Source organism: Crotalus tigris, unplaced genomic scaffold (genome assembly GCF_016545835.1).
Source record: "Crotalus tigris isolate CLP2741 ecotype Arizona unplaced genomic scaffold, ASM1654583v1 scf7180000017663.5292952, whole genome shotgun sequence".
NCBI lineage: Eukaryota > Metazoa > Chordata > Lepidosauria > Squamata > Viperidae > Crotalus > Crotalus tigris.
Window position 1 is genome coordinate 5206123 of NW_024096550.1, and position 26973 is coordinate 5233095.

The 26973-nt window shown below is 40.1% G+C and overlaps 1 protein-coding gene across 7 annotated transcripts in view; it reads left to right on the forward strand.

The window, feature by feature from the left end:
- Positions 1 to 26973, forward strand: part of LOC120304927 (cytoplasmic polyadenylation element-binding protein 3-like) — an 85036-nt gene that overhangs the window by 41240 nt on the left and 16823 nt on the right. For 5 of the 7 annotated variants that reach the window (XM_039336051.1, XM_039336052.1, XM_039336058.1 and 2 more), the window contains exons 3-4: positions 14733 to 14892; positions 21208 to 21264. In XM_039336051.1, coding sequence (XP_039191985.1) covers positions 14733 to 14892; positions 21208 to 21264 — 217 coding nt within the window. The remainder of the gene's footprint in view (positions 1 to 14732; positions 14893 to 21207; positions 21265 to 26973) is intronic. The other 2 variants (XM_039336056.1, XM_039336057.1) reach the window with 1 other exon arrangement.

A 26973-nucleotide genomic window follows, 5' to 3' on the forward strand; every position in this document is an offset into this window, starting at 1 on the left:
CTTAAAGGCCCTATTCAGGGAGTTTATATGAGCAGATTTCAACAAAGAAGTCTTTAGTTACCTGTGATCTCTCTAGACTCTGTCGAGATGCCTGATAAATTCAATAAATTAGTATAATTTTTTTAGGCAGTAGACCTTGAAATTACACTGGCTTAATATCTTTCTGTTCAATCAGCTGAGGTACAGTTACCTATTATGGACTGTTAACTTGGTCTCCTGTGTTTTTTCAGCTAGCTGTAAAGCTTGGGCACAGTTGCCGAACTATTGATTTCAGACTTTTGTTGTGGTCTCCAAGTGTCCTTTTTATTGCTGATTTAGGTGTAGTATTTTCTGAGAATTAATAGAAGGGCCAATAAGAGGGGACCTTAGGAAGGTCATTTGGCCTATGAATAAAACAAAGGAAAAAAAGGGAGGAAGTGAATTTAGAGCACTAATTTTCTCCTTTTAATTTACACATATTCAAGTTCTGTATCAATTTTAACAGGTCCATTTTACAGTTAGGGGTATTAGAAGTTGAAAAACCCTCTGGAAAATAATGTGACTGCTAGGAGCTTATGTCTTCATTTCCCATTTGGTCATTAAAACAAATCACTGTAATTGTTAAGGGAAACATCCTGTATCCAGGACTGTGCTGTACTTTACTTCCTCCTTTATACTGACTGCTTGTCTGTTGCAAAACACACAAATTGTGATCATGAGACTGGGATGCTGCAATGGTTATAAATGTGAGGACTGGTCGCAAAGCTATTTTTTTCCACCATTATAACTTCCAACAGTGATAAAGAAGGCAGTCAATAATCGAAGACTACTTTAAAGTGTAATCCCTAGTTTATTTATTTATTTATTTATTAATAAAATTTATATGCCGCCCAATCCCTAGGGACTCAGGGCGGCGTACAAAATTAAAACAATAAATATAACAATAAAAATGAGTGCATTCATACAGCATATCCCAATCATATCCTGCCCCCCCCCGGGGACATCAACCCCAGGCCTGCTGGAACAGGAGAGTTTTAATGGCTTTCTTGAAGGCCGGCAAGGTGGGAGTAGTTCGAATCTCGGGGGGAAGTTGATTCCACCACGTCGGAGCCACCACAGAAAAGGCCCTTCCCTGAGGGCCCGCCAGCTGACATTGTCTGGCCGACGGGACCTGAAGGAGGCCCAATCTGTGGGACCTCACCGGTCTCTGGGAACTATGCGGCAGTATGCGGTCCTGTAAGTAACCTGGTCCTAAGCCATGAAGGGCTTTAAAGGTGATAACCAACACCTTGAATTGCGTCCGGAGACCCACAGGAAGCCAGTGCAGCTCGCGGAGGATAGGTGACACGTGGGTGTACCTTGGTGCACCCACAGTCGCTCTCGCGGCTGCATTCTGAACCAACTGCAGCCTCCGAACGCTCTTCAAGGGTAGCCCCATGTAGAGCGCATTACAGTAATCCAGTCTTGAGGTGACAAGGGCATGAGTAACCATGAGTACAGCCTCCCGGTCCAAATAAGGCCGCAACTGGTGCACCAGGCGAACCTGGGCAAAGGTCCCCCTGGCCACAGCCGATAGCTGTTGTTCCAAATTTAGCTGTTACTAATAGGTTGCCATAGATAGTAAAAAAAATGTTTTAAAGAACAGTGTTAAACTACTGTTTATGTCACAATGATTAGGAAATTTCCTTTGAACCAACTGTTAAGCGAAATCTTAGGATGTATCGGTATTACTCTGTCCTGGAGGCAGCTGCAATGAATTTTGGCTGCTCCAAAATTGTACCTCTTTCTGGGATGAAGCCATGCAGCCTAAGGTGCAGCAGCTGTTCTCCTGAAAGTCCCAGAGTTTCAAGAAGGAGATCTACAGTAACATAAGTGACTGATCACTGATAGAGAGCGGTGAGGAGGGTATGGGATCTAGTGGGATGGGAAACAGGCCCATGACCTGTGGGGACCCAGCAGTAGAGGATGGGGGAGATAGGCATGGGCATCCCTGCAGCACCCTGCAGTTCATCATAAGGGCAGGTGGATTGACACACATCCCAATTTTGTTCACATGCTCATAGGAGTGCTGCAGTGGTCATAACTTCAAAACCAGGTAGTAAGTAGTTTTTTGAAGTTACAACCATCAGTTGTAAGCCAAGGACTACCTGTACTGAGAAAAAAACATGATACTCTGAGAACACCCTGAGGCATCCAATTGCTCAGTGTAGAAAAAAATTGATTATGCAAAGGAGTTGGTATATTCTAAGACAAACCACATTGAGCACCTTTTCTTACCAGTAAATCCCTAGAGGTGGATTGGTAGCTTCACAGTTTTCTGGGAGGAAATGACACTCAGCATAATTTCTCAGAGGAGGAGAAGTGCACCAAGATCGTCCAGTCTTTGGAGCAGTTGCTTGCTACCTCTATCCTCTTTCTCAAAGGAAGAATAGCTCAGGCATGTTTAAAACAGGTAGTTGGTTATTGTATTAAGCATTATTCATTTGCAGAATTTAAGCAGTGATGTTCACAGAATTGGCCATCCATACATTAAATGCTTGTCCTGCAAAGACTTTATTCATTTCTCTTTCTTCTTTAACAATGAACTTCATTATTGGCTGTTGTTTTTTTATGCAAGGCACCAAAAAGTTAATTGGTAGAAAAATGCTTTATGAATGAGGTCATCATTGTGTTGAATAAAAAACTACCAAACAGAATGTTTAAAATATATTCATATTTTAGCTTTTGTATATTCATGTATATAGTTCTGTAAATATACTAAAAGGATAAATTCTTTCATGGTGAAACTATTAGTTTTAGCTTTTTTTTGTTATTTTCCTTGTAACAATTACAAAGTATTTTGGGGGTGACTTAATCACTTCCAGAACAAAATATTACTGTGTAGCTTGGATTTCAAGAAATGGTCTATATATTATATAATGTCTGGTCTGGAAAACTCACAGGAAGTATTTTTCTGCTACATTTTTACCAGACAAATTTAAATTTCTCTTTCAGAGCATTTATACTGAAGATTTTTTTACCTCTCTGAAAGTAGCTCCAACGTTCTATTTTAGCATTACATGCATTGTGCATCTGGATAAACTTACTTTTGGTACAGCTGAGGCACAAGAGGATTTGGCAGACTTCTGTTTTTAGCCATGCAACAGTGGAATTCCATAGGTTTCTCATTCACAAAACCTCTTCCTCAGCCATAAGTACTCTGGTGGATTTTTAATAAACCTTTACCAGCAAATCTAATCTTAATTTTTCTAATCAGTTTTTAATATGGCTGGGCAATGTTTTGGATCCAATTCTAAATAATGTTTCCAAATGCATGGAAACCTGAGAATAAATATGGTTATTTTAATGAATCACAAATAAGTGATTTATTAATATAACCATATTTATTATAACACAACCTACTAGAGAGAAGTTACTTGAGGATGGGTTCCAGCATGAGTCCAAAAGCTCGAAAGACTAAACCTCTAGTCATCGTGACCGATCCAGATTGGATTCTGCAAATAAGTGTTTTGTTTATACTTCAGTGTATTCAGGAATACCTCTTTCAGATCACATCCAAACCATTGTACATTCTTAGTTTCTAGGTAGCTTCATAATCTGTATATAATGTTTGATTATACGAACAAGCCCCATCTAATCTTAAACCCATTTTAATCCTGGCAATCATTTTCTAGGCAATTTAATGATCACTATAAAAACCATTCTGCTTGTATCAGCAATCACTGAGCCTATACAACCTTTGATATTGCTGTTAAACTTGGATTATGTGGCAACTGCTAAACCTGGGTTTGTGGCATCAGCATTCCTTTAATTGAGAATTTAAATGCAGGAAAAATGATGTTCCCATGGTGAGATAGTTCAGATTTGGGGGGAATGGTTAAACATACAGAACAAGTATTGGAAATATGATAAAAGATGTAACTCCATGTATATATATATTCCTTTCCAACAGTAAACAAGTTCAGGTTATTAGCTAAAAGTTTGAATATTTGTGGAAATAAATTCCCCTTAAATGATAATTATTCCCCCCCCCTCTCTCTCTCTCTGTGTGTGTGTGTGTGTGTGTAGGTTGTTATGTAAATCAGATGGTTCCTCAAATTATACTTATTTTTTTCAAGCTGATTTTGGTAAATGGAGTCTAGTGCTGCTTTTTCTTGTAGAAGATGAGAAGAGGCGTTGTCTTACCTGAATGCCTTTTCTCAGCATGAAGATGTAGCATCCACCGATGGGTTATCAAAGCCTTCCTGCTCAGTTTAGACTAAGATCAAACTTTAGCCACGCCTCCCTTGGGCGGTCCTTTCCCAGTTTTGATGAGGCAAAGCATTTATGAGGTCTGACACAATAGCTCCTCCTGTAAGAAATCTGCCTATATTAACTGTTAAGGGTGGGTGTGGATGCTACATCTTCATGCTGAGAAAAGGCGTTCAGGTAAGACAACACCTCTTCTCCAGCATGATAGATGTAGCATCCAGCAATGGGACATACCAAAGCCACCCATGTCCCTGTCGGGAGGGAAGTCTAGGCTTGTGATTCGTGAGTAGAAACTACCTGCTGCAAGACCCTTCTGCTGAAGGAGGCATCTGATCAAGCTTGTAATGCCTGATAAATGAAGAGGGGGAAGACCAGGTGGCTGCCCTACAAATCTCCTCAACCGAAGCCTGGGTAGACAGGCCGCAGATGTGGCCGCACTATGCGTCGAATGAGCTGTGATATTGGCAGGAATCAGAAGAGACTGAGCCTTATATGCATAAGAGATGCACGCTCTGATCCATCTTCCAACGGTTGAAGATGACACCTTCAGACCCATGGAAGAAGGTTGGAAAGACACGAACAGTGCCTCCGTTCTGCGAAATGTTGTCGTTCGCTTCACATAGTGATGCAAAGCCCTGCGTACGTCTAATGTGTGTCACAACCTTTCCAAGCGATGAGACGGTCTAGGACAAAAATTCGGGAGAACCAAATCCTGAGACCTATGGAACCAGGTATTGACTTTCGGAATGAAAGAAGGATCCAATTTGAGAACCACTCTGTCATCCAGAAGCATACACAGGTCACTCCTGACCGAGAGCACAGCCAGTTCTGAAATACGTCTTGCCGATGTAATGGCTACCAAAAAGGCTACCTTCAAGGAAAGAAAGTGTAGGGAGCAAGATCTAATGGGCTGAAACGGTGACCCAGTAAGAACCTGCAGGACCTTAGGCAAATCCCACGTGGGATACCTATGTACCACAGGAGGACCAGTGTTAACGGCTCCCTTACGGAAGGCCGTAACAGCCGGATGATGTGATAACTGGACCTGATTCTCACAAGTGACAACAGTGGATAATGCTGCAATCTGCGAATGGTATTATGAGACAGTCCTTTGTTCAGGCCCTCTAAAAGGTAGTCTAATAAAATACGGATGGTAACAGCCAGCAGGTCAAGTTTTTGAGTGTTACATCATGTGCAGAAATTTCTCCACGTGGCATCATAAATCCTATTGGTTGAAGGACGTGTGGAGGCTTGAATTACAGTAATCACTCCAGACGAATAGGACTGCTTAGCTAAGCTCTCCCGCTCAAGTGCCAAGCGGCTAGTTGAGTCACGGTGGCTCTGGGTGTTGGAGTTGGCCTTGACTGAGAGAGATGCGATCCAATGGGATCTTCCATGGCGAGGAGATAGACAGGTCCACGAGGTTAGCAAACTGAGGTCGCCTTGGCCAGTGTGGGTCCAGCAAGATTAGTTCTGCCTGTTCTAAGAGAAGCTTTCTGATGATAGCTGGAATCAGTGGAAGTGGAGGGAATGCGTACAGAAGCCCCTTGGACCACCTGCTGCGGAGAGCATCCGTTCGCCTCCCGTGATGGAAACCTCATGAAGTATCTGGGCAGTTGAGCGTTTGCTGATGAGGCAAATAGTTCCACCTGAGGCTGTCCGAACCTCTCCGATATCTTCCCTGAAGAGGGCTGGATCCAAGTGCCACTTCGAGTGGTCTACTGTTGCCCTGCTCAGAGAATCAGCTTGACGATTTGCCTCCCCAGATATGTGTTCTGCACTGATGGATTCCAGATTGGACTCTGCCCACAGACCCAGTGCCAGGGCTTCCTGCATGAGGGACCAAGACCTGGTCCCTCCCTGCCTGTTAACATGAGCTGTAGCTGCGACGTTGTCCGTCATTATCAGGACGTGTTTCCCTACTACTATGTTGGAGAATTGGTGAAGCGCCAGGTGTACTGCCCTGAGTTCTAGCCAATTTATGTTGTATGCGAGATCGGACTGGGACCATTGTCCCTGTGCCATGTGTGTCTGTATGTGTGCGCCCTATCCGAACACACTGGTGTCCGTGGTCAGGATGAGTCTGTGAGGTTCCTTGAAAAGTGACCCCCTATGCATAGCTGCCGATGCCCACCATTGGAGTGACAGCAGTGTGTGATGTGGAACTCTCACCTTCCGTGTGGAAGCACTCATGTTCCGCTTCTGGAAAGGGAGTAGGAACCACTGGAAATGTCTGAAGTGAAGTCTTGCCCACGGCACTATTCCCAGACATGAGATCATCTTTCCTAACAGCTGAGACAGCTGGACAAGTGGAACCACCTTCTCTCTCTGGATCTTGTGAACTAGAGATCTGATGCTGTTCTTGCATTCCTGGGAGAGATAAACCCTGCACAGGTATGAATCTATCACTGCCCCTAGATGTAATATCTGAGTGGCCGGGGTGGTGTGGCTCTTTTTGAAATTCATGGAGAAGCCGTGCCTCTGGAGTGTATCGTGGTCTGTAAATCTATCTGTGCAGAGCGGAATGAACTGGACTGGATAATTATATCATCCAGGTAGCATTGCACTCGCACTGGCATCAGTCTGAGATGGGCCGCTAATACCGCCAGTAGTTTTGTGAACACTCGAGGAGCCAAGGATAGGCCAAAGGGTAGGGCCCTCTACTGATAATGTCTGCGCGCATGGCAGAACCAGAGGAATCTGCGGTGATGGGGTCGGATGGGGACATGAAGATAAGCTTCTGTCAGATCTATGGAGGAGAGATAATCTCCTTTTCTGATGTTGGCCAGAATGGACCTGAGGGACTGCATCTTGAACCTCCTGTACGTTAAGAAGTAGTTGAGTGCTTTAGATCCAAAATCGCCCTCCAATCCCCCGAGGCCTTGGGAACCACGAAGAGGATGGAGTAGAATCCCTTTCCCCTTTGGTCCGGAGGTACTGGTTCTATGGCCTCTATATCTAACAAGTGGGATATGGTCGTGGATACTAGCTCGGCCTTGCTTGCACGTCTTGAGGATGGACACTGGATGAAGCAGTCTGGGGGAATGGATTTGAATTCTAGGGCTAGACCGAATTTTATGATCTCCCTTATCCAGGTATCGTTGGTGGTGATCTCCCAGGTGTCGCTGAATAGAGCTAAGCGACTGCCTGTAGGAGGATCCGACTTGGCATCACTTAGACTTCCTGTATGGGTGGCCTCCAGCTCCTCTGAAGGGACGCTTGTATTGGGATTGACCCCTGGTTCCTGAACTTTGGCGGTCTTGTTGGCGATCCTGTCTGAGGGAAAAGGATCGGGAACCTCTGGGCCAATCCCAGGATTGCCCTGATTGAAAGGGCTGTCTCCATTCCCAAGAACTTCCAGCATGAAAGGACTGCCTGCAAAATTCTTGTTGGGGTTTCCTATCTGCCTTCTTAGAAGGGTGAGCCAAGGTCTTTCACTTGTCTTTCTCTTCTATTAGGTACGGTTCCAGGACCGGACCGAACAAATGGGTACCAGAGTCGGTGTAGCTAGATGCCACCTTGACTTCAGGTCAACCCTCCACTGTTTTAGCCACAACAATCTGCGTGATGCTACTGTGGCTGCTATAGATCTAGCTGAATACTTGGTCGAGTGGAGGGACGCATCTGCCATATATTCCGCTGCCGCTACCAGCTTACTTAAGGTCTGTTGTGCACGCATCTGATCCGGAGGGATTAGAGCCTGTAACTAACGGAGCCACATAATGGAAGTCCTCGCGAAAAAGGATGAGGGACGTTGCAGCCCTGATTGCCCAGGCTGAGGCCTGATGAGCCCTGCGGAGGGAAAACTCGAACCTTTTATCCTCCGCTTTGAGAGCCTCTGCCATATCTCCAGGAATCGTGGATGTGGAAAACAGTGAGGTTAAGGGAGTGTCTACTGTAGGTACCTCTAGGAGGGAAGAAAATGTAGATGAGACATTAAACATTTCTTTTCAGTGCTATTGGGCGGAGGTAGAGTGGCCAATGAAGACCACTGCTTCTCCACTGTAGTGCGGAAAACAGCTGGACAAGGAACCTGTTTTTCCTCCACAACCTTCATCACAAACAAAAGATTAGACTCCTGTGTAGTGGAGGTAGATGGTTTAGGCTCCTGCTCTGTAACCAAATTGGCCGTGGTGCAGGCCTTTAACAAAAGAGACCTAAATAGAGAAGGATCAAAGAGACCCGATGTTGGGGTTGGATCCGGAGCCACCATCCTCAGACATAGGGATGTCAGTTGTCTCCAGGTCCACAGACTCAGCCTCGCCTAGCTGAGATGAGGTCTCAGAAATACCCGAGCCCGCTGACTGGATATGCCCAGTGCGACCTACGGACAAGGGTGGAGGAGGCGGTATTTGTGGACACCCCTGTGCCATGGAAGATGACATAAATTGATCAAAAGCCTGGTGCATAAAGCTCTGAAACTGTTGTGCCCATAAGGTTCGCTCTGCTGAACCAACACCAGGAGCAGTGGCTTGAGGAGCCTGTGGAGTGATGGTAGCAGAGTGAGCAGAAGGATCAGGATGAGGAGGTGGAGTAATTGGGGGAATAGGAGAAGGGAGACCAACCTGTTCAGTTCCCCCTTCAGAAGACCAAGCTCTGGGAGCCTGATAAGATGGCACCAGTGGAGGCTCAAATGGTGAGTTGTCCAGTGAAGCAGAGGGAACCACTTCAGCTTCGCTGGACCTGAGCCATTGAACTTTGGAGAATTCTCTCTCCAGTGCCAGATGTCTCCTCGAGGCCTCTCGCTCAGCAACCTTGGAGGGTTCTTTGGTGGTTAAATGCTTGGTCTTGGCCTTTTTCTTTCCCCCCGTGCTCAAATCTGAAGATCTGCATTTAGATTGTGCGGGGGGAACATCAGAACCCTGCAATGTCTGAGGAGTATCACCGTCTGCCATTGTGCACTAGACCTTCCAGATAGGAGAGACCCAGGAGTGGGGGTAAGAGCACACAGGCCCGGGAGGGAAGCTTCCCGCGCCCTGAACAACTGCAATGACAAACAGTCGGACAGCTCACTAGAACTGTCTGTTTAGGCCCTGGGACACAGCACCGCACGCTAAAGGAACAGGTCTTCCAAAATTCTCCCTCAGAATTTTCAACTGATAACGTGTAGTAGTCCAAAGTATCTTCTAATGAGGCTTGTGTATCTTTTTCTGTTGAAAACCTTGAATTGGTATTGATAATAACCTTAAGGTACCCCCGAGAAAGCCTAGCAGTGCTGGCTATTAGAAAAGGAAGCGGCCAGATTTAGGCCTCAATCCGCCTGCCTTCAAGATGGCGGCCGCACCCAGGGTGTGGTTCAAAATGGCGGTCGCTAGCTTCTCTGCCGCCCAAAATGGCGACCTCAAAGAGAATTAGTCTCCGCAAGCCTTCCTTCTCTAGACCCCAAGGGAGCCTTGATAATAAGCCACTCTTTCCCCCTCTTAATTATAAGGCACAAGACTTCCGGTTAAGCTGCGCAGCCCTCGCTGCGTTCCGATCTCGCTCGGGACCTCGTGGCCACGAGGTATTGAGGCTGCAGCCCTGCCGGCCACTCCGCTCGCTTCTCAAAAACGCCGCCGATGGAAAATGCATCTGATTGCCCGTCCGACGATCTCCCTCGTCACGAAAATCAGCTGGGGGGAGCTGATCTTCCGAACCGTCTGCGCCGCTCCAATCGAGTCCCAGAGGCCTGGCAGACCTCCTGGAAAGGAAGCTCTAAAACCAACTATTTCTAACTAACTCTAAACTATTGCAACTAACAAAAAGGAGAAATAAAATCCTGAAAGGAAAATTTTCTCTCTCTATCTAAAATCTCTTTCGAATTAGCCTAACTGAGGAGCTACAAAAAATTGTGTCCTACTGAGCTGAGACTAAGACAAAACTGGGAAAGGACCACCCAAGGGAGGCGTGGCTAAAGTTTGGTCTTAGTCTAAACTGAGCAGGAAGGCTTTGATAACCCATTGGTGGATGTTACATCTATCATGCTGGAGAATACAAAAATTTAACAAAAAGAAAGAATTTTGGAGCCCAAAAGTTATGAACTTTTTATTTTATTTATTTTTTTAAAAAATATAATTATCCCTTCAGTATTAATTCTGTGTGCACTTTATTCTTGCACTAAAAAATAAAAAGATTTTCAAGATCTGCATACTGCTTATTATTCTGTTGTGCTTCAGTGCATTTATCTGCTCCCAAGTTGTTTGCACAATTTTATTCTACCCAAGGGTTTTGTATCAAAATAATTGTTTTATTTTGCAAGCTAAAAGTGTAAAGCTTTCCTTGGGTGCAAACAGTATTTTCAGGATGTATTTCAAATTAAGATGTTTTCATTTCTTGGTTACCTTGAATCTTGGCTTCTGTTTATCAACATACTTTGAAATGTAAAATTCATCTTGGTTAAGTATCTGTTTCTGTACAGTATTTAACTTCTTGTAATCTTCATAGAAACAGCAGTATGATTAAAATAATTGCCTTATTTTGCAAGCAGAAGGGGCAGAGCCTTTCATTAGATGCAAATGGTATTATGTGTAGGTTATATTTTAAATTAAGCTTATTTCCTTGTTCTACTTTGTATCTTGGCTTTCTGTTTATCAACATACTTTGAAATATAAAATTCATCTTGGTAAAGTATCTGTCAACTCTAACTACTTTTTGTGTACTATATTTAATTCTTATGACCTTCATAGAAATGTTAAATTATATTTTTAAAAAGTAAGGGATTTTACTGTAAACTGTGATTTGGATGCAGAAAATTGTCAGCAATATTCCATTCACAAATTACCTTGCATCCCACTGTTTCTCTTTTTCTAAAGTGTTTTTATGCTTGCTCTAGAATTGTGCTTGATGGTTTTGAAGAGGGAGAAGTACAATTGCAATATACTTGAAATTCAAATGCATATATCTTGACACAAACTTATTTAATTGGGAATATAGGAGTCTCCTTCGTCCCATTCTAGATCATGGATATACATGACAGTTAATATCATATAATTTATATGTCAGTTGTTTAACCTTTGTCCACTGTACACTTTAATAGATCATGCTAAGTGTGTGACAAAATAGGATATATGGAAGCCTTTGCTTTAGAATGCAGTTCGATAGTGAAAAAGTACATTTATGCTAACATGTTAAAATAACATACATTCATGCTGATGGCTGATCAAGCTGCAACTAATTTGCTATTTATGAAACAAAATACATTTTGTAATGCTAATAAACCAGGGAGATGGTTGGCTTATCAGTTAAGAAAAAAACAGAAACAGAGGAATATAGATAAAATAAATTATAATGGTAAATTGGTTTATCAGAAAGAATTGATTAAGAAATCTTTTTTAGAATACTATCAAAAATTATATAAGGGTACCAATATTCAAATTACAGATATAAATAATTATTTAGGCAAAGTCAACTTTCCTAAATTAACAGAAGATCAGGAAAAAAAGATTAACGGTTTAATTACTAAGGAAGAAATTGTTACAGCTATTAAACAATTGAAATTGGGCAAAGCGCCGGGTACGGATGGGTTGACATCTATTTATTATAAAGCTTTAGTAGAAGAGATGATCCAACCGTTGTGTGAACTGTTTAATAATTTATTACAGGGGTTAGAGATCCCTCCATCCTGGCGTAATGCATTTATATCATTGATTCCAAAAGATAGTCAAGATCTTACTTTGCCTAAAAATTATAGGCCTATATCTCTTTTAAATGTGGATTATAAAATTTTTGCAAAAATTTTAGCTAACAGGCTTATGGGGATCTTGCAGCAGTTTATACATAGGGATCAATCGGGTTTTATAACTGGAAGGTATATGAAGAATAACGTTAGACAAATTATTAATTTATTAGAGTATTTAGAAAAGAATAACCAAGTCTCTGCAGGCTTGATATTTTTGGATGCTGAAAAAGCCTTTGATCAAGTGAATTGGCAGTTTATGCTGTGTTTAATCAAGGAGATGAATTTTGGACAAAATATATTACAAGTATTATCCAATATATATCAAAAACAGACTGCTCAAATTATTGTAAATGGGGGTTTGTCAGAGGCTTTTGTAATAGAAAAAGGAACAAGACAGGGATGCCCGTTGTCTCCGTTATTGTTTGTTTTAACACTGGAAATTTTGTTGATTAAAATTCGGGAGTCTCAAGAAATAAAAGGAATAGAAATTAATAAAAAAGAATATAAATTAAGAGCCTTTGCAGATGACTTGGTTGTTACTTTGTCTCAACCTGTTTCTTCGGTGGTGAAATTATTACAATTGATTCAACAATATGGACGTGTTTCTGGCTTTAAAATTAATAATAATAAGACCAAAATATTAGCTAAAAACATGACTAATGGTGATAAACAGGCTCTAGTTAACTTAACAGACTTTGAAATTGTTGATAAGGTAAAATATTTGGGGGTTACATTATCTGCTTCTAATGTAAAATTGTATAAAAATAATTATGAAAAGCTGATGGAGGTACAGAAGGATTTAAAAAACTGGAATAATTTACAGTTATCCCTTATGGGCAGAATTGCAGTTATTAAAATGAATGTCCTGCCAAAGTTTATTTTTTTGTTCCAAATGTTACCTATCTTAAAGAACGAACGTAATTTAGATGAATGGCAAAAAGGTATTAATAAATTTGTTTGGGCAGGGAAAAAACCAAGGGTGAAACTTAAAATAATGCAAGATTTTCGTGAGAGAGGTGGACTCAAGGTACCAAATATGAAATTGTATTATGATGCTGTAGTATTGACATGATTAGCGATTGGGTGAATTTAACAAATACAGAAATACTTCATTTGGAAGGCTGGGACCTATTTTTTGGATGGCATGCCTATTTAATATTTAATAAAAAAGTGGATTGGGTTTTTAAGTCTCATATTATAAGAAACTCTTTGCTAAGAGTGTGGAGAAAGTATTATAAAAGTGACTTCAAAATACCATTATGGGCTATACCTCGGCATGCCATAGAAGGTATAAGGAAAGGGGTAAATATGGACAAGGTCTCTTACGTACAGTTATTAAGATGGGATGGCCAAGACTGGCAGTTAAAATCTTTGGAAGAATTAACACATGAAAACTTAACTTATTCATGGTTCCAATATAGACAAATAGTGGATAGATGGAAGATGGATTGTAAAATGGGCTGGCTTAGAGAAGATGGAATTTTTTTAAAACAAGTAAGAGATCAAAGGCCAACCCATATTAAGAGAGTTTATGGGGTTTTAGTGGAATTAGATTCAGAACTTGAACTAGTTAAAGATTGTATGATTAAATGGGCACAGAATATTGGTGAAACGATTTCAATGGATACTTGGGAACTTATTTGGATAAGAAATGTTAAATTCACACAAGCGCAAAATTTAAGAGAGAATTTTTATAAGATGTTTTATAGATGGCACCTTGACCCAAAGAAAATGTCCATTATGTACCCTAATCTACAGCCGAAATGCTGGAGATGTGGATATTTGGATGCTACCTATTACCATATTTGGTGGACGTGTAAGCATATAAAAGCTTTTTGGATTAAGATATGGTGGAATATTCAAAGAATTTTTAAAAGAGGGTAAAATTTACTCCGCAATTATTTTTACTAGGTATTGTTATTGACTGTGATGCTAAGGAGGTTATATTGATGTTAAATTTGATTACAGCCGCTAGGTTGTTAATAGGACAATATTGGAAGAAGGAATCTTTGCCTACTTTACAAGAATGGTTTCATAAAGTTTCGTATTTGGCAGAAATGGCAAAGATTTCGGCTTTCTTAAAGGAGCAATCTCAAGAAAAATTTTTTGCGGTATGGGAAAAATGGATAAATTTTATACAACATAATTTGGATATGGAAAAATATTATTTAGCCTTTTTATAATTTGTAATGATTGTTTTTTCTTTCTTTCTTTCTTCTTTTTCTTTTTTATATATATACATTTTTAATGTATTATTATTCATATATTTTTTTTTTTTATATATATATATGCTTTATTTTTCGTCTACTTTCTTCTTTCTTCTTTCTCTCTCTCTCTTCTCTTTTTATTTTTTATTTTTTTTCTTTTTTAGTATATATTATTCATTTTAAAGTTTATGTTATGTATATTATTTCTATATATATTATTACTGTGATTTTTATTATTATTATTAATTATTTTATAAATTGCAAATGTTATTTTTAAAATATTTGTTAAATAATCCTATATTCAGTTCTGGGAAGTCGGGGGGGGGTGGGGTGGTTGGGGAGGGGGGGGTGGATTTTTATTTGTAAAACTTTTGAAAAATTTCAATAAAAATAAAAAAAAAAAAAATAACATACATTTATATTTGCTAGAGAAAATTATATTTCTGGAGAAAGATAAGTATGATCCTCCTGTTTACTTGTCCTCCTGTTCTCAACATTTGTTAATAGACTTATTAACTTGAGCTTTGCATATTTTTGCTAATCTTATCATAATTTGTGATGAATGGATTAAATGACTGCATTATTTAGTGACAATTTTCTAATGGTCCTTTTTTTGTTTTGTTTTGTTTTTTTCCTAGGACCGGAATCGGCCCTATGATACTTTTAACTTGCACTCTTTGGAAAACTCATTAATGGATATGATAAGGACTGATCATGAACCTCTTAAAGGTAAACACTACCCTCCCAGTGGCCCACCAATGAGTTTCGCTGATATAATGTGGAGGAATCATTTTACAGGTTAGGAATATTCATATGTTCATACTTACTTTAAAAGAAAATCAGCTTTTTTTCTGCTATAACATTTTGATGTGTTATTGCTTTTTTTTGCTAGTAAATAAATTGTTAAATTTTAAAGCTACTCCTTGATTTTAGAATCTCAGTTAACTGAGGTGAAAAGTAAATATACAGTATGATTAAGGAGGCAGTTAGATATCAAATCTTAGTTTATTGTTGGCCTTTTTTCTCCAAAAATATTTTAAATTTACAGTCAAAGAAATAAACCTAATTTTGAAGCACCTTTCTTGTTCTATTTGAAAGGAGCATGTGTAACAATGTTACATGTGCATTTTCAATCTTGTTAGACAGGATGCCAGAGATTTTTGATATATATAACTTCCAAAGTAAACAACTATTACAATTAACTGTGAAAATCAAGGCATACGTTCTCATGAAAGCACTGGCCCTTTTTCTACAGCTTTTTTTTTTCTATTTTTAAGAATTCAGTAAGTGTGCAACTTGGCATATGAATAAGAACAATCTTAAAACTAGAAAAAATGACTAAATCAGCTCCAATTCCTAATTCAGTTTATTTCTTAAATAATTCAACCAAGGAGAACCATAAATGGTCCAGAAACATTTACTAACTGAAACACATTTAACTTCTTTCTGAGTGATGTACAAAGGTTAAATCAAACAATTAGAACAAATGAAATAATGTTCATTCCTCTAGAAATGATAATGCCATTAGTCCTTGCATTAGTGGTATCCCACCTGAATTATTGTAGTAGATTTTTTTAGCAGGTCTTCCTAACTCCGCTTTCGATCCACAGTGCAAGATATTCTTATTTGTGTGCTTCTAGATCTTTCCCAACCCATCCCTATTTCTCTTGCTCTCTTCATTGATTGAGTTTTTAGAGGCATTATTACATCTAGCACTGGTTTATGTCATTATTTTGTTAGTTGTATAGTTATTTTGTTCACAACTGATGATGCTAGTGCACCTTATTTGTTGTTTGTTTTAAGATTCTAGCTAGGCTAAGTGAAAAATATATGGTCAAAGGAAAAACATTTAGTTTGCAAGATTGTCCAAAATCTCCTTTCCAAGTGCAGTCAGCTGAGTCATGTGTCTAAAATTATGCAATTCACTTCTAACCCTTTTTTAATTCTATGCATCTTGAATTGATTGCTTGAAAGCCAAGGAAAGATTTTTCATGTCAAATATGTTTGATAAATTCACACTTATCTTCATGTGTGTGTGTGTGTGTGTGTGTGTGTGTGTGTGTGTGTGTAGACGGGAATTGTAGAAATGAAAACAATAAAAAGGTTAAATATGTATATTAAAATAGTTGAACAGTGTAGTATTAACAGAATAATAAAACTGGAGAGTGAAATTGTTAAAAGTTTGGCAGAATATGTCTCCAATTAAGGACAAAAAAAAAAGGCTAGACTAGCCTTAGGAGGAGAAAGAGGGAAAATTCCAGGATTTAGGATGGGAGGATCTGATATTTTAGATTATTAATCAATGTTACTGTTTCGAGGGATATTATGGTTTGTAAATTACATACCAAATGATCTTGTTACTTGTGTTTTGGACAATCTGAAATTTGAAACTTACTATCCACTATTACTGAATAAAGAGACTTGGCTTGTTTCTCTCTAATAAAGTTAATGATTATTGCTGCTTGCTGTGATGTCCATTGGGCAAAGGTTATCAGCCACTGTTGCAATCCGGCAAGAAGTTAAAAACAGCCTATCAAAGATTTTCAGAGACAAGGTAAAAGGAAAGTGGTTACTTTCAGGTCAACTGACTTTTGCAAACCTGGATACATACCGTGTTTCCCCGAAAATAAGACCCACCCAGCCTGAGTTTTTGGGGTGGGCCTAATAAAAGCCCTACTCCAAAAATAAGCTGCAGGGGATGGGCATGGTCAGCAGAAGCAGCAGTGAGCGCACGGGGGCCGATGATGTTCGGCAGCAGCCGCAGCCCAGCCATTCCTTGGCGCAGAGCAGATAAGTCTGCGCAGAAAGGCAGAGGCAGGGGAAGTGTTTGGGTGCCTATGGGGCGCTTGGAAACTGAGCGATTCACTTGGTTTCCAAGAACCCAATAGATGCCCAGTTTCCCCCCAGACTGGAAGCTCCGACTGGTTGTGAATGGGGTGCTTGGAGACGGAGCTAATCGCTCCGTTTCAAAGCACCCCATTCGCAAGCAGACAAAGCTTCCAGTCTCCATCAGATCTCTGTTCGTGGGAAAAGTGTTTGGGCGCCTATGGGGCACTTGCAACTGCACCCCCTCTACCTGCCTCACCTTGTGGCAGTGGCACAGCAGGCCACACGGCCTCCTGCCGCAAGCGGCCTCAAGGGGCCACAGAAATGGGCCAGCAGTCACATGGCCTCCTGGTGGATGGGGCTCTTGGTACCATCGCCTCAAAGCGAGGTAGGTGTTGGGAAAAAAGACATCCTCCGAAAATAAGACCCACTGCCTCTTTTGGAGACAAAAAATATATAAGACCAGGTCTTATTTTCAGTGAAACACAGTAGTGAATTAAATTCTGAGAGAACCTAACATAAACTAACAAGGAGAATTTGGAATTAGCCTAGCAGCTATATTCAAGGCAAAGCCCTCTATAATCACTGTATACAACTTTAAACTGGTGGCATAGAATGAGGGATGTTGTTAACAAAAGATAAAGGCTGGCAGTGAAATTTAGCAAAGTGATTTATCGTTTGCTCTGATTCTCTTGCATTGAAACTGCCAACCAGTATTAAATATGTTGTCTATAGGTAGCTGTTTAATAACCACTCATTCAGCAATTGTTACAATGGTCCTGAACAAGTAGTATTTACAATTAGTCCTCAAAATTCCCACAGTCCCAGCACTCACTTGGTCATGTGCTTGCACTCTGGGCTTGACAACTGGCCTGCACTTATGACGGTTGCAGCATCCCAGAGTCATGTGATCACCATTTGCATTTGCACCATTCTCTGCCAGTTTCACGCAAGCAAAGCCAAAGAGGAAATCAGCCGGGCAGATGGCAAGTCACTCCAATAGGTTACAGGCAAACCATGCATCTTCCCCTGCTCTGCAGTAGCCACTTACTGGCCTGCTTGGACTTACTTAATGACCTGCGATTTTTGCTTAATGCTGGCAATAGGAAATGCTGGGATTTCCATCCCTAAGCAGTATGATTATGTGACATCTCACTTTGAAACTGCATTACTTAGTGACGGAAATCCCAGCACTCCCCATTGCCACTGTTAAGCAAGGATTACCTGTAATATTTGAATTCACAAAAACATTGTTAAAGTCAATATTTAATGACATATTTCAACTGTTAAAAGCTTTTGTGACTAATTTGTTTTCTCAGTGTTATTGAGAATTGTGTAAGAGTATATATTTATGGAGGACAAAAAATCCATACCTAACTGCTACTACTTTTTGCTTGAGAGCAAAAATGAAATATATTCCTGCCATTGACTAGATTAAGTGGATTATCCCATACAATATTTCTTTTTTTTTTTTCTGGACAGAGAATGTTTTATTTTCATCACTACTGCTGGCCTCCTCCCATTTCTGGCCTGGGGAAGAGCACTTAGAACTTCTTTGAGGGGGAAAAAAAATCTGGAAACCTGGTGGAGAATGCCCCAGATCCAGCCAAAGTCTTATATCACTTAAGGTGCCGTGAGAAATTGGTTGTGGACAGCTTCTTCCTGGAACCCAAATAGGACCTTCTCTTAACACCAAAGCACCGAGTGCAGGAACAGGTGTTGAGATGAAGTTGGGTTGGAATGGGGGCAACTCCAGAGTTGGGGCACCCCACTTCTTGTCCCCACTACTCAGCTGGGGAGCTGTGAGGGTCAAGGAGGTCCTGGCCACCTTTGCACACATACATACACACCCCTCCCTTGGGGGGGTAAAGAAAGTGCGCCAGTTCTGTATCGCGGTCCCATACAATATTTCTGTCATTGTCTTTCCTTCTTTGCCTATCTTACCATCTAATTTTTGGCTCTGAGAATATCAAAATATACATAAAAATTGACATTTCATATTTGTAATTCATCATTTGCTTGGCATTCTGTGATTATTTAGAATAGCCTCCAGAATTACCTGCAGATCTACCATAGACATGCAAAGAGAATGCAGAAACATCTGTGTTCTATACTTAAAAAATTAAGAGACTAGAGTAGCCCCCTCCAGGAGTGTTTTGCCTCATACTTACTCTATCTAGAGCAGAGGTCCCCAACCTTTTAGGCACCAGGGACCAGTTCTGTGGAGCGAGGTTTTTTCCACAGACCAGAGGGTGTGTGGTTTTGTATGCTGCCTGCATCTCACGGATGGAGATTTGCTTGTTTGTGCAGACTGGTTGCTGGCATGCCGTGGCCTGGTATTGATCCAAGGACTGGAGATTGAGGACCCCTGATCTAGAGGGTAAAATAGAGAATGTCTAAACTGGAAAGATTAGAATAGGATGGGTGGGAGCACTACTGTATCATAATCTGAAAACGGAATAAGGATGCTTAGTTATTTACTTAATTATTTTGAACCTAAGAATTTCAACCAGAAAGCCAGTTGTGTTTTAATGTTTTTGGTCAGTTATCATTTAGTTTTTAGCTCTTATTTTGCTTAAAAATTATTAGTTTTGGATTATGATTTTTGGGTATAGCTGAAATAAAATAGAATGCATTCAGTTTTCTGCATCTGTGAGATTCTTTTGAAACTATGTTTATCATTACTAGTACTATTGAATGAAATAATTTCTATAATGTATTTTAGTTTTAATTTGAGTGAAGAGTAAAATCATGACACTTTCAGGTTAAGTCTCTTTATATTGCAATAACATATACAGTATGCATGTATGGGTGTGTTTTTGGCATTTTTGATTTTCTGAGAAGATAGTTGTTAAGTGTAACTTAAAAATAGAAAGCCAAAAAGCAGGTGACAAAATGTTAGGCAGGCAGTGCCTGGCAGGATGATTGAATGAACACAACATGCACACACGCTCATCAGATGTCACAGATTTGGTTCTATTTTTGTACCTGACTTTAGCAAAGGAAGAAAAAGGTATTTTTTAAAGTGTTTAGTACTATCATTAGAAGCTTCACTTCTGTATTACCAACTCATATATAAAAACTTCTTTAAATGGTTTAAATAACCATTTACTGCAATTTGGTTATTTGACCATTATTGGGGCAGACTTTTGTTTGCCGAATGGGATTCTTCTGGGGTCTTATCTGAAGTTTAGAAAGGATTTGTTTGCTGTACTTGGGTATAATTCACAACATACATTTCAGGTAATACCTTTTGCCATGTAGCAAAAAGTGAAGAATCTTCTTCAGCATTACATACTGGTACATTTAGAGAAAGAGTTTGGGTTTGGGGGAAAAGGAGCTTTCATGAATTGAGTATGCATACCTTGTGAAGCCATATTACCAATTAGAGGCTTCCTACCCTGGTTTAAAAGAGATTTCTGTGATGAAGGTATCCTTAGGATGCTTAAAGTCTTTGGCAGTTTCTAGGGCTTCATATAGATTACCTTGTTTACAATCTGCAAGGTACTATTTTGCAAGAATTCACATTCTTGCAAGATAGATGGAGAGATGGGACTCAAGTTAAATAACTGACCTAAAGATGCTTTCAAGACATATAAGATTCAGATCAGAGACTCTTTGATTAATATTTCCATTATCTTTACCACAACACAATTTTGAGTAAATTAAAGAGGTTTGTAATCATTTCCAAAAGCAGAAGATTTCATACACTCGCCAGTTAATGAGAATCCAAACTACAGTACATGTATAAAATAGTCTTTGGCTTTTCTTGAGGAAGCATAAGTAAATTATTTCTATTCACACTATCAGTAATCAGCTAAAGAAACACTAAAGAGGTAATGGCTTGTTTTGACAACAAGAAGCTGCTAATATTTCTTCCCAGATTTCCCTATTGAGTCAATAGAATGGAGGTGAGGGAATAATGTGTTTATTTTTCCTCCAAAGTACAATATTTAACATTAGGTACTGTTTCTTGTTACAGTAATTAATTGAAAAGTGTGTTTTCTGTTAATCTAAAAATCAAATTCCAACAATTAGAAATAAGAGCAGAACTATTTCCATTATAAAGAAACCAATAAAAGGAGACTAACATGTTTAGGTTCATTTTTTTCCTTATCTTTTACCTTTAATGAACATAACATATAGTACTTATTGCTACACATCTTGTATAGAAGTAGAGATGGAACATATTCTGAAATAATTAACACTATTCATATCTATTTGATTTTGAAACTAGTTTTTTTAAAAAAATAAATCTAGTATTAAAAATCTGTTTAATTTTTTTAGGTCGTATGGGTATAAATTTTCATCATCCGGGAACAGATAACATTATGACACTTAATAGTAAGTTCATATCTTATTTTATTGCATTTTGTACAACTTGTATATTCAGTATGCTTTTGCATTTATGTGTCCATGTTGATTACAAAGGAAAGGGAGCACTCTGGACAGCATTCAAAAGTCTATCATATCATTCCAAACTGAAGAAATTCTTTTTAGAAGAAAATTGATTGCAGAACAAGTAGTTCTTGACTTACAACACTTTGTTTAGTGACCGTTCAAAGTTACAATGGCACTGAAAAAAAGTGATTTATGACTGTTTTTCACACTTAACGATTATTATGACATCTACCCCAAGGTCACATAATCTTCTGAGAAACAAAGTCAGTGGAGAAGCCAGATTCACTTAACAACTATTTTATTAGCTTAACAACTACAGTGATTCACTTAACAATTGTGGCAAGAAAGGTCATAAAATGGGGCAAAACTCATTTTACTTATCAATTGTGGTTGTAAGTCGAGAACATTACCTGTATTGTGATTGTAAAAAATTGTTCAATATTTTGGCGAAAACTAAAATGTATAATAAAAAGCTTTGGGTTTTTGGAGCCGCTCTATTAGCTTAGGAGTCACAGCCCCAAGTGCTCCTACTAGTACTGGGACTACTTTGGTCTTTACTTTCCATAGTCTCTCTAATTTCTCTTTCAAGCTTTGGTACTACACCAGCTTCCTATATGCCTTCCTTATGTTGCTGTTACTTGGCACTGTTACTTCTATCACCATCCATCACAGCTACTGCCTGATTCCTGTCTATTATTCTGATGTCTGGTCAGTACCTGCCTGTCCATCTGGATCTGGAAATCAGGATATTAGTCCTATTATTCTCCATGACCTTCTGTGGAATCTCTGTTCTGAATTAATCCATGCACAGTGCAGTTGTTCCTGTATACAATACCAGCTGGTTGTACCATTCAATGAAATACCCTACTGCTTATTGGTAGGGTTGTTGGACTGTCTCTGAGGTCTCTCTGGATAGTCTGCATCTTGGATGTTGTCTAATGTGGCAGACTCCTTCTTCTATGGATCTGGTATTTATTACCTGTTTTTGTGCTGCTGTCTTTTAGTTCAGCCCTATCTAGCCACTTGTAGGATTTCCCAGTGCACCCACCTGAACTATCTATCAATGATAGAATCCCATTCAGTGTCTTGTCTTACAATAGCAGTTCCTCTGTTCTTTCTCCCATGACTGCTGTTACCCTGGCATTCTCTCAGGCAGCTCTTCTTTGGGTGCCATCTTATTGATGTACTCCTGGATGCTCTAGGTTTCATACAGGACAGTTATTTTGACACCCAATAGATCCCACCTATCATCTTTCAAGATGATGTACATATTCTTTGTTCAGTGTCAGTATTGTATGTAGTCAGTGAGGTTTATTTGGGGTGCAATTATTGCTAATTATAAATTTTTCAATATATACATTTAAACAATTTCTGAAGGGCTTGCATTCAGAGTTGAATGATTGAATTTCTTTCTTTGGCAGGCAATATCTGCTTATTTTATTACTAGTAATAAAATTGTGTGATAAGTGTGGGGAGCATTACAATTATTTTGTTAAATATGTTTTAAATAAATTCATTTAAGTCAAGGGTGTCAAACTGCCGGCCCACAGGCCAGATATGTCATGCTGAAACCACTCCTACCCCATTGCCGGCAATGGAAGAAAAGTTGTGATACATCGTGACACGTCATGTGATGTTGCGAGTTTGACACCCCTGATTTAAGTCAAGGATAATGTGGTTTTATTTTTTTTTAACTCAGCATAGATTTTCTTACCTATTTGCATAAACAATCTAGTTTGTTCTGAAGAAGAGTAGCAATATGATTAAAGTCATAAAGAATTATGCATAAACAACGTAAATAGATTCTGTTGTTGTTGACACTATTACCTGTCAGATATGCCTATAAGAATTTATGTCTCTACAAATTTCTAATTATTGGGGCTTTTGTATTCCATAAACATTCGTATTATAATTAATAATTTATAGGAATTGCATTGCAAACATGGGAACTTAATAAATGATCAGAAATCCCATTTTTATGCATTTTGACATTAATACACAGCTTCTGTATATGGATGTATTCATGTTAGCACAGAGGAAATGTTGGTCATAATCAACTCTTGAATTAAAATGGATTAGTGCAGGGTATATATTGCTCTTATTCGATTATTAATGAAAGATGCAAGCCATATTTTCTCTTCCAACATTATTGGAAGATGCATTTATGTGTACTTGGTATGATTCTATTGGCCACTTAGCAAGCAATGTCCAATCAATATAATCTATCTCATAACTATGCTATTTGCATTTGCACCTGATTTTAGATTGTATTTCTGTAAACTGATAGCCTTTTAAAATATTATGTGGTCCGAATCTCTAGGAAATAATTAGGAAGATACTTTTTCTTGGTAACATCACTCCCAGTATTAAAAAAAAAAAAACTACTAACAACTGTCTCTTTAGCATTGGATAGTACTTTGCTGCTCTGAATTTTCTTATTTGAAGAATGGTCAATTTATATCATTGATACTCAGAAAAAGAAGATTATTGGGTTACATTACCCATTTATCATGGGTAATAACTTAAGACAAATTACTGAGATATATAGGTATTTTAGATATACATGTATATATGGATGAAAAATTATTTACTTACAGAAAAGGAAACAACTTGGCTAACATATCAGTCCCTTTTACCAAATGGACCTACACACTTAATGCAATTTGATTGCATTGTGGACAACAGTTCAATTAAACTTAAAGAGAACCTTTTAAAATGCAGAAGGTAATGAAGCAGTGATAATTAAATATATACAGAGAACATATTTTAAGAAATTAAATGCTGTTAAGAACATTATTAGGACTGTGCAATGCATTAAACTTGATTCTACAAAGTACTTCAGAGCACATGGGTACGAATGTAGCATCTATCATGAACCCTTTAAAATAGCTGTATTTTTTCCTTGGATTTTATGACAGTTCTGTACTGTAGCCATAAGACCCTGGGAGAAGACATGATTACTTTGAAAATTTGTAGGTAGGACTGAAATTCAGTAGGCAAGCAGCTCCTCTTAATTTTCAAAGGCAGTCATTCTTTTCAGCAGTCAGTTGCATTTTCCATCAATTTATTTTTGTTAATGAGTATAAGAGAACACTTTTTTTTGTTGTTTTTTGAAAAAAATAACCCTCTTTTTATCATAGAGGTAGGCAACTTAAAGGCCCTTGATTTCCTGCCTTTTTTTTCAGCTTGTAAAGTAGTGTTTTACCATTGTTGCTGAAAATTGAAGACATAGCATTTCATTTTTTTGAGCTTGGTCAATAGGCTTAATAGAATTTGCAAAAGACCTCCCTTCTCCCTCCAAAATATTTCAATGAAACCAAGGAAAAATTAAGCTTCAGTTGTTTTTGCAGAATTGCCTTACCCACTCAGATTTCCTGAAACGCAAGGTGTAACTTACAAAGAAGTTTGCCCTTTCTTATTATATAAACATAATATAACAATAATAACAACAGCAACAACAACAATAATAATAACATCCAGTTTTGGTCACCACGATATAAAAAAGATGTTGAGACTCTAGAAAGAGTACAGAGAAGAACAACAAAGATGATTAGGAGACTGGAGCTAAAACATATAAGGAACGGTTGCTGGAATTGGGTATGCCTAGTTTAATGAAGAGAAGGACAAGGGGTGACATGATAGCAGTGTTCCAATATCTCAGGGGCTGCCACAAAGAAGAGGGAGTGAAGCTATTCTCCAAAGCGCCTGAAGACAGGACAAGAAGCAACGGATGGAAACTAATCAACGAGAGAAGAAACCTAGAACTAAGCAGAAACTTCCTGACAGTTAGAACAATTAACCAGTGGAACAACCTGTCTCCAGAAGCTGTGAATGCTCCAACACTGGAAGTTTTTAAGAAGAGACTGGACAGCCATTTGTCTGAAATGGTATAGGGCAGCGGTTCTCAACCTGTGGGTCACGACCCTTTTGGGGGTCGAACGATGCTTTCACAGGGGTCGCCTAAGACCATCGGAAAACACATATTTCCGATGGTCTTAGGAACCGAGACACCGCTCCTCTATCCAGCCGCCACCGCCACCGCCCTCCTTCTCCTCTGCCAGCTCCTCTGCCTCTAGGGCATCCTTCTCCTTCAACAGCGCCTGCTCCTGCTGCCGCAGCACCATCGCGCTCGCCCCTGACACTGCCCGGGCCAGCTCAGCTGCGTGGGTTGCCAAGCTGAGCCAAGCCAAGTCTGGGCTGCTGCTGCTGCTGGGCTGCTCTGTCACTGCCACCGCTGCTGGCTGAGCTGAACTGCGACGCCGAGCCGGTCCCCACGCCTCCTGGTTGCTCCGCCCTCCATGCCGCAACAGAGCTTCCCCCGCGCTGACCGGCCCGCCTCCCTTGCTGTCGGAGGCCGCCTGGCGGGCAGGAGCAGCTCCTTCCCAGCTCGCCAGGCTCCGGGCCTCGGAAGCGGCCAGGTGGTGGGGAAGAGGGCGAGGCAGCGGCAATGCCTGCATATGCATTGGAGGCCAGTCGGCCGGGCTGAGAAGGGAGAAGCGGCACCTTCCGAGCGGGAGTTGGCACTCTGGCTGCGCCCCTCTCGCATGCGATGAGTCAGGGAAGAATCGTGGCAGTGAAGGGCTGCGTGGCGTGGAAAGGGGCTCCCGTGACCCTGCCGCTGCGATGGCGCTCAGGAGGTTGGAGGGGCGGGCAGGTCCCGGGGGGCCACTGGGAGAAAGCAAGAGGTGCCGGGATGAGGATGGGAGGCTCTAGGTTGGCGAGCGTGAGAGGGTGGCCAGCAGCTCCAAAGCGTGCAGATCCTCTGCGTGGCTTCCGAGGCCCCTGAGATGCCACCGCTTGGCTCTCCGCCAGGCTCTCCGCCAGACTACCATCTTCAGCAGCCCTAAAAAGCACTGTGGAAGAGTGGGGAATGCTGGGAGTTGCAGTTCATCACCATCTGGGAAAACATGACTCTCCAAAGATCAATCCTTCCGTCCGTCCTTCCCTCCATCTCCTTCCCTTCCCCTTCAATCTTCCTTCCTTCCTTCCATCTCCATCTCCATCCTCTCCCCTTCAATCTCTCTCTCCTTCCTTCCTTCCTTCCTTCCTTCCTTCCTTCCTTCCTTCCTTTCCCCTTCAATCTCCTTCCTTCTCCATCTCCTTCCTTTCCCCTTCAATCTCCTTCCTTCTCCATCTCCTTTCCCTTCAATCTTCCTTCCTTCCTTCCATCTCCATCTCCATCCCTTCCCCTTCAATCTCTCTCTCCTTCCTTCCCCCTTCAATCTTCCTTCCTTCCCTCTCCATCCCTTCCCCTTCAATCTCTCTCCTTCCTTCCTTCCTTCCTTCCTTCCTTCCTTCCTTCCTTCCTTCCCCCTTCAATCTCCTTCCTTCTCCATCTCCTTCCTTTCCCCTTCAATCTCTTTCTCTTTCCTTCCTTCCTTTCCCCTTCAATCTCCTTCCTTCTCCATCTCCTTCCTTTCCCCTTCAATCTTCCTTCCCTCCCTCCCAACATTTTTGAGCAAGGAAGAGCAAGCTTCTCCAGCGAGCATTGCTATATTGTTTTTGTGATTAATCACTATGCTTTAATTATGTTCAGTTTGTAACAATGAAAATACACCTTGCATATCAGATATTTACATTAATATTCATAACAGTAGCAAAATTACAGTTATGAAGTAGCAATGAAAATAATTTTATGGTTGGGGGTCACCA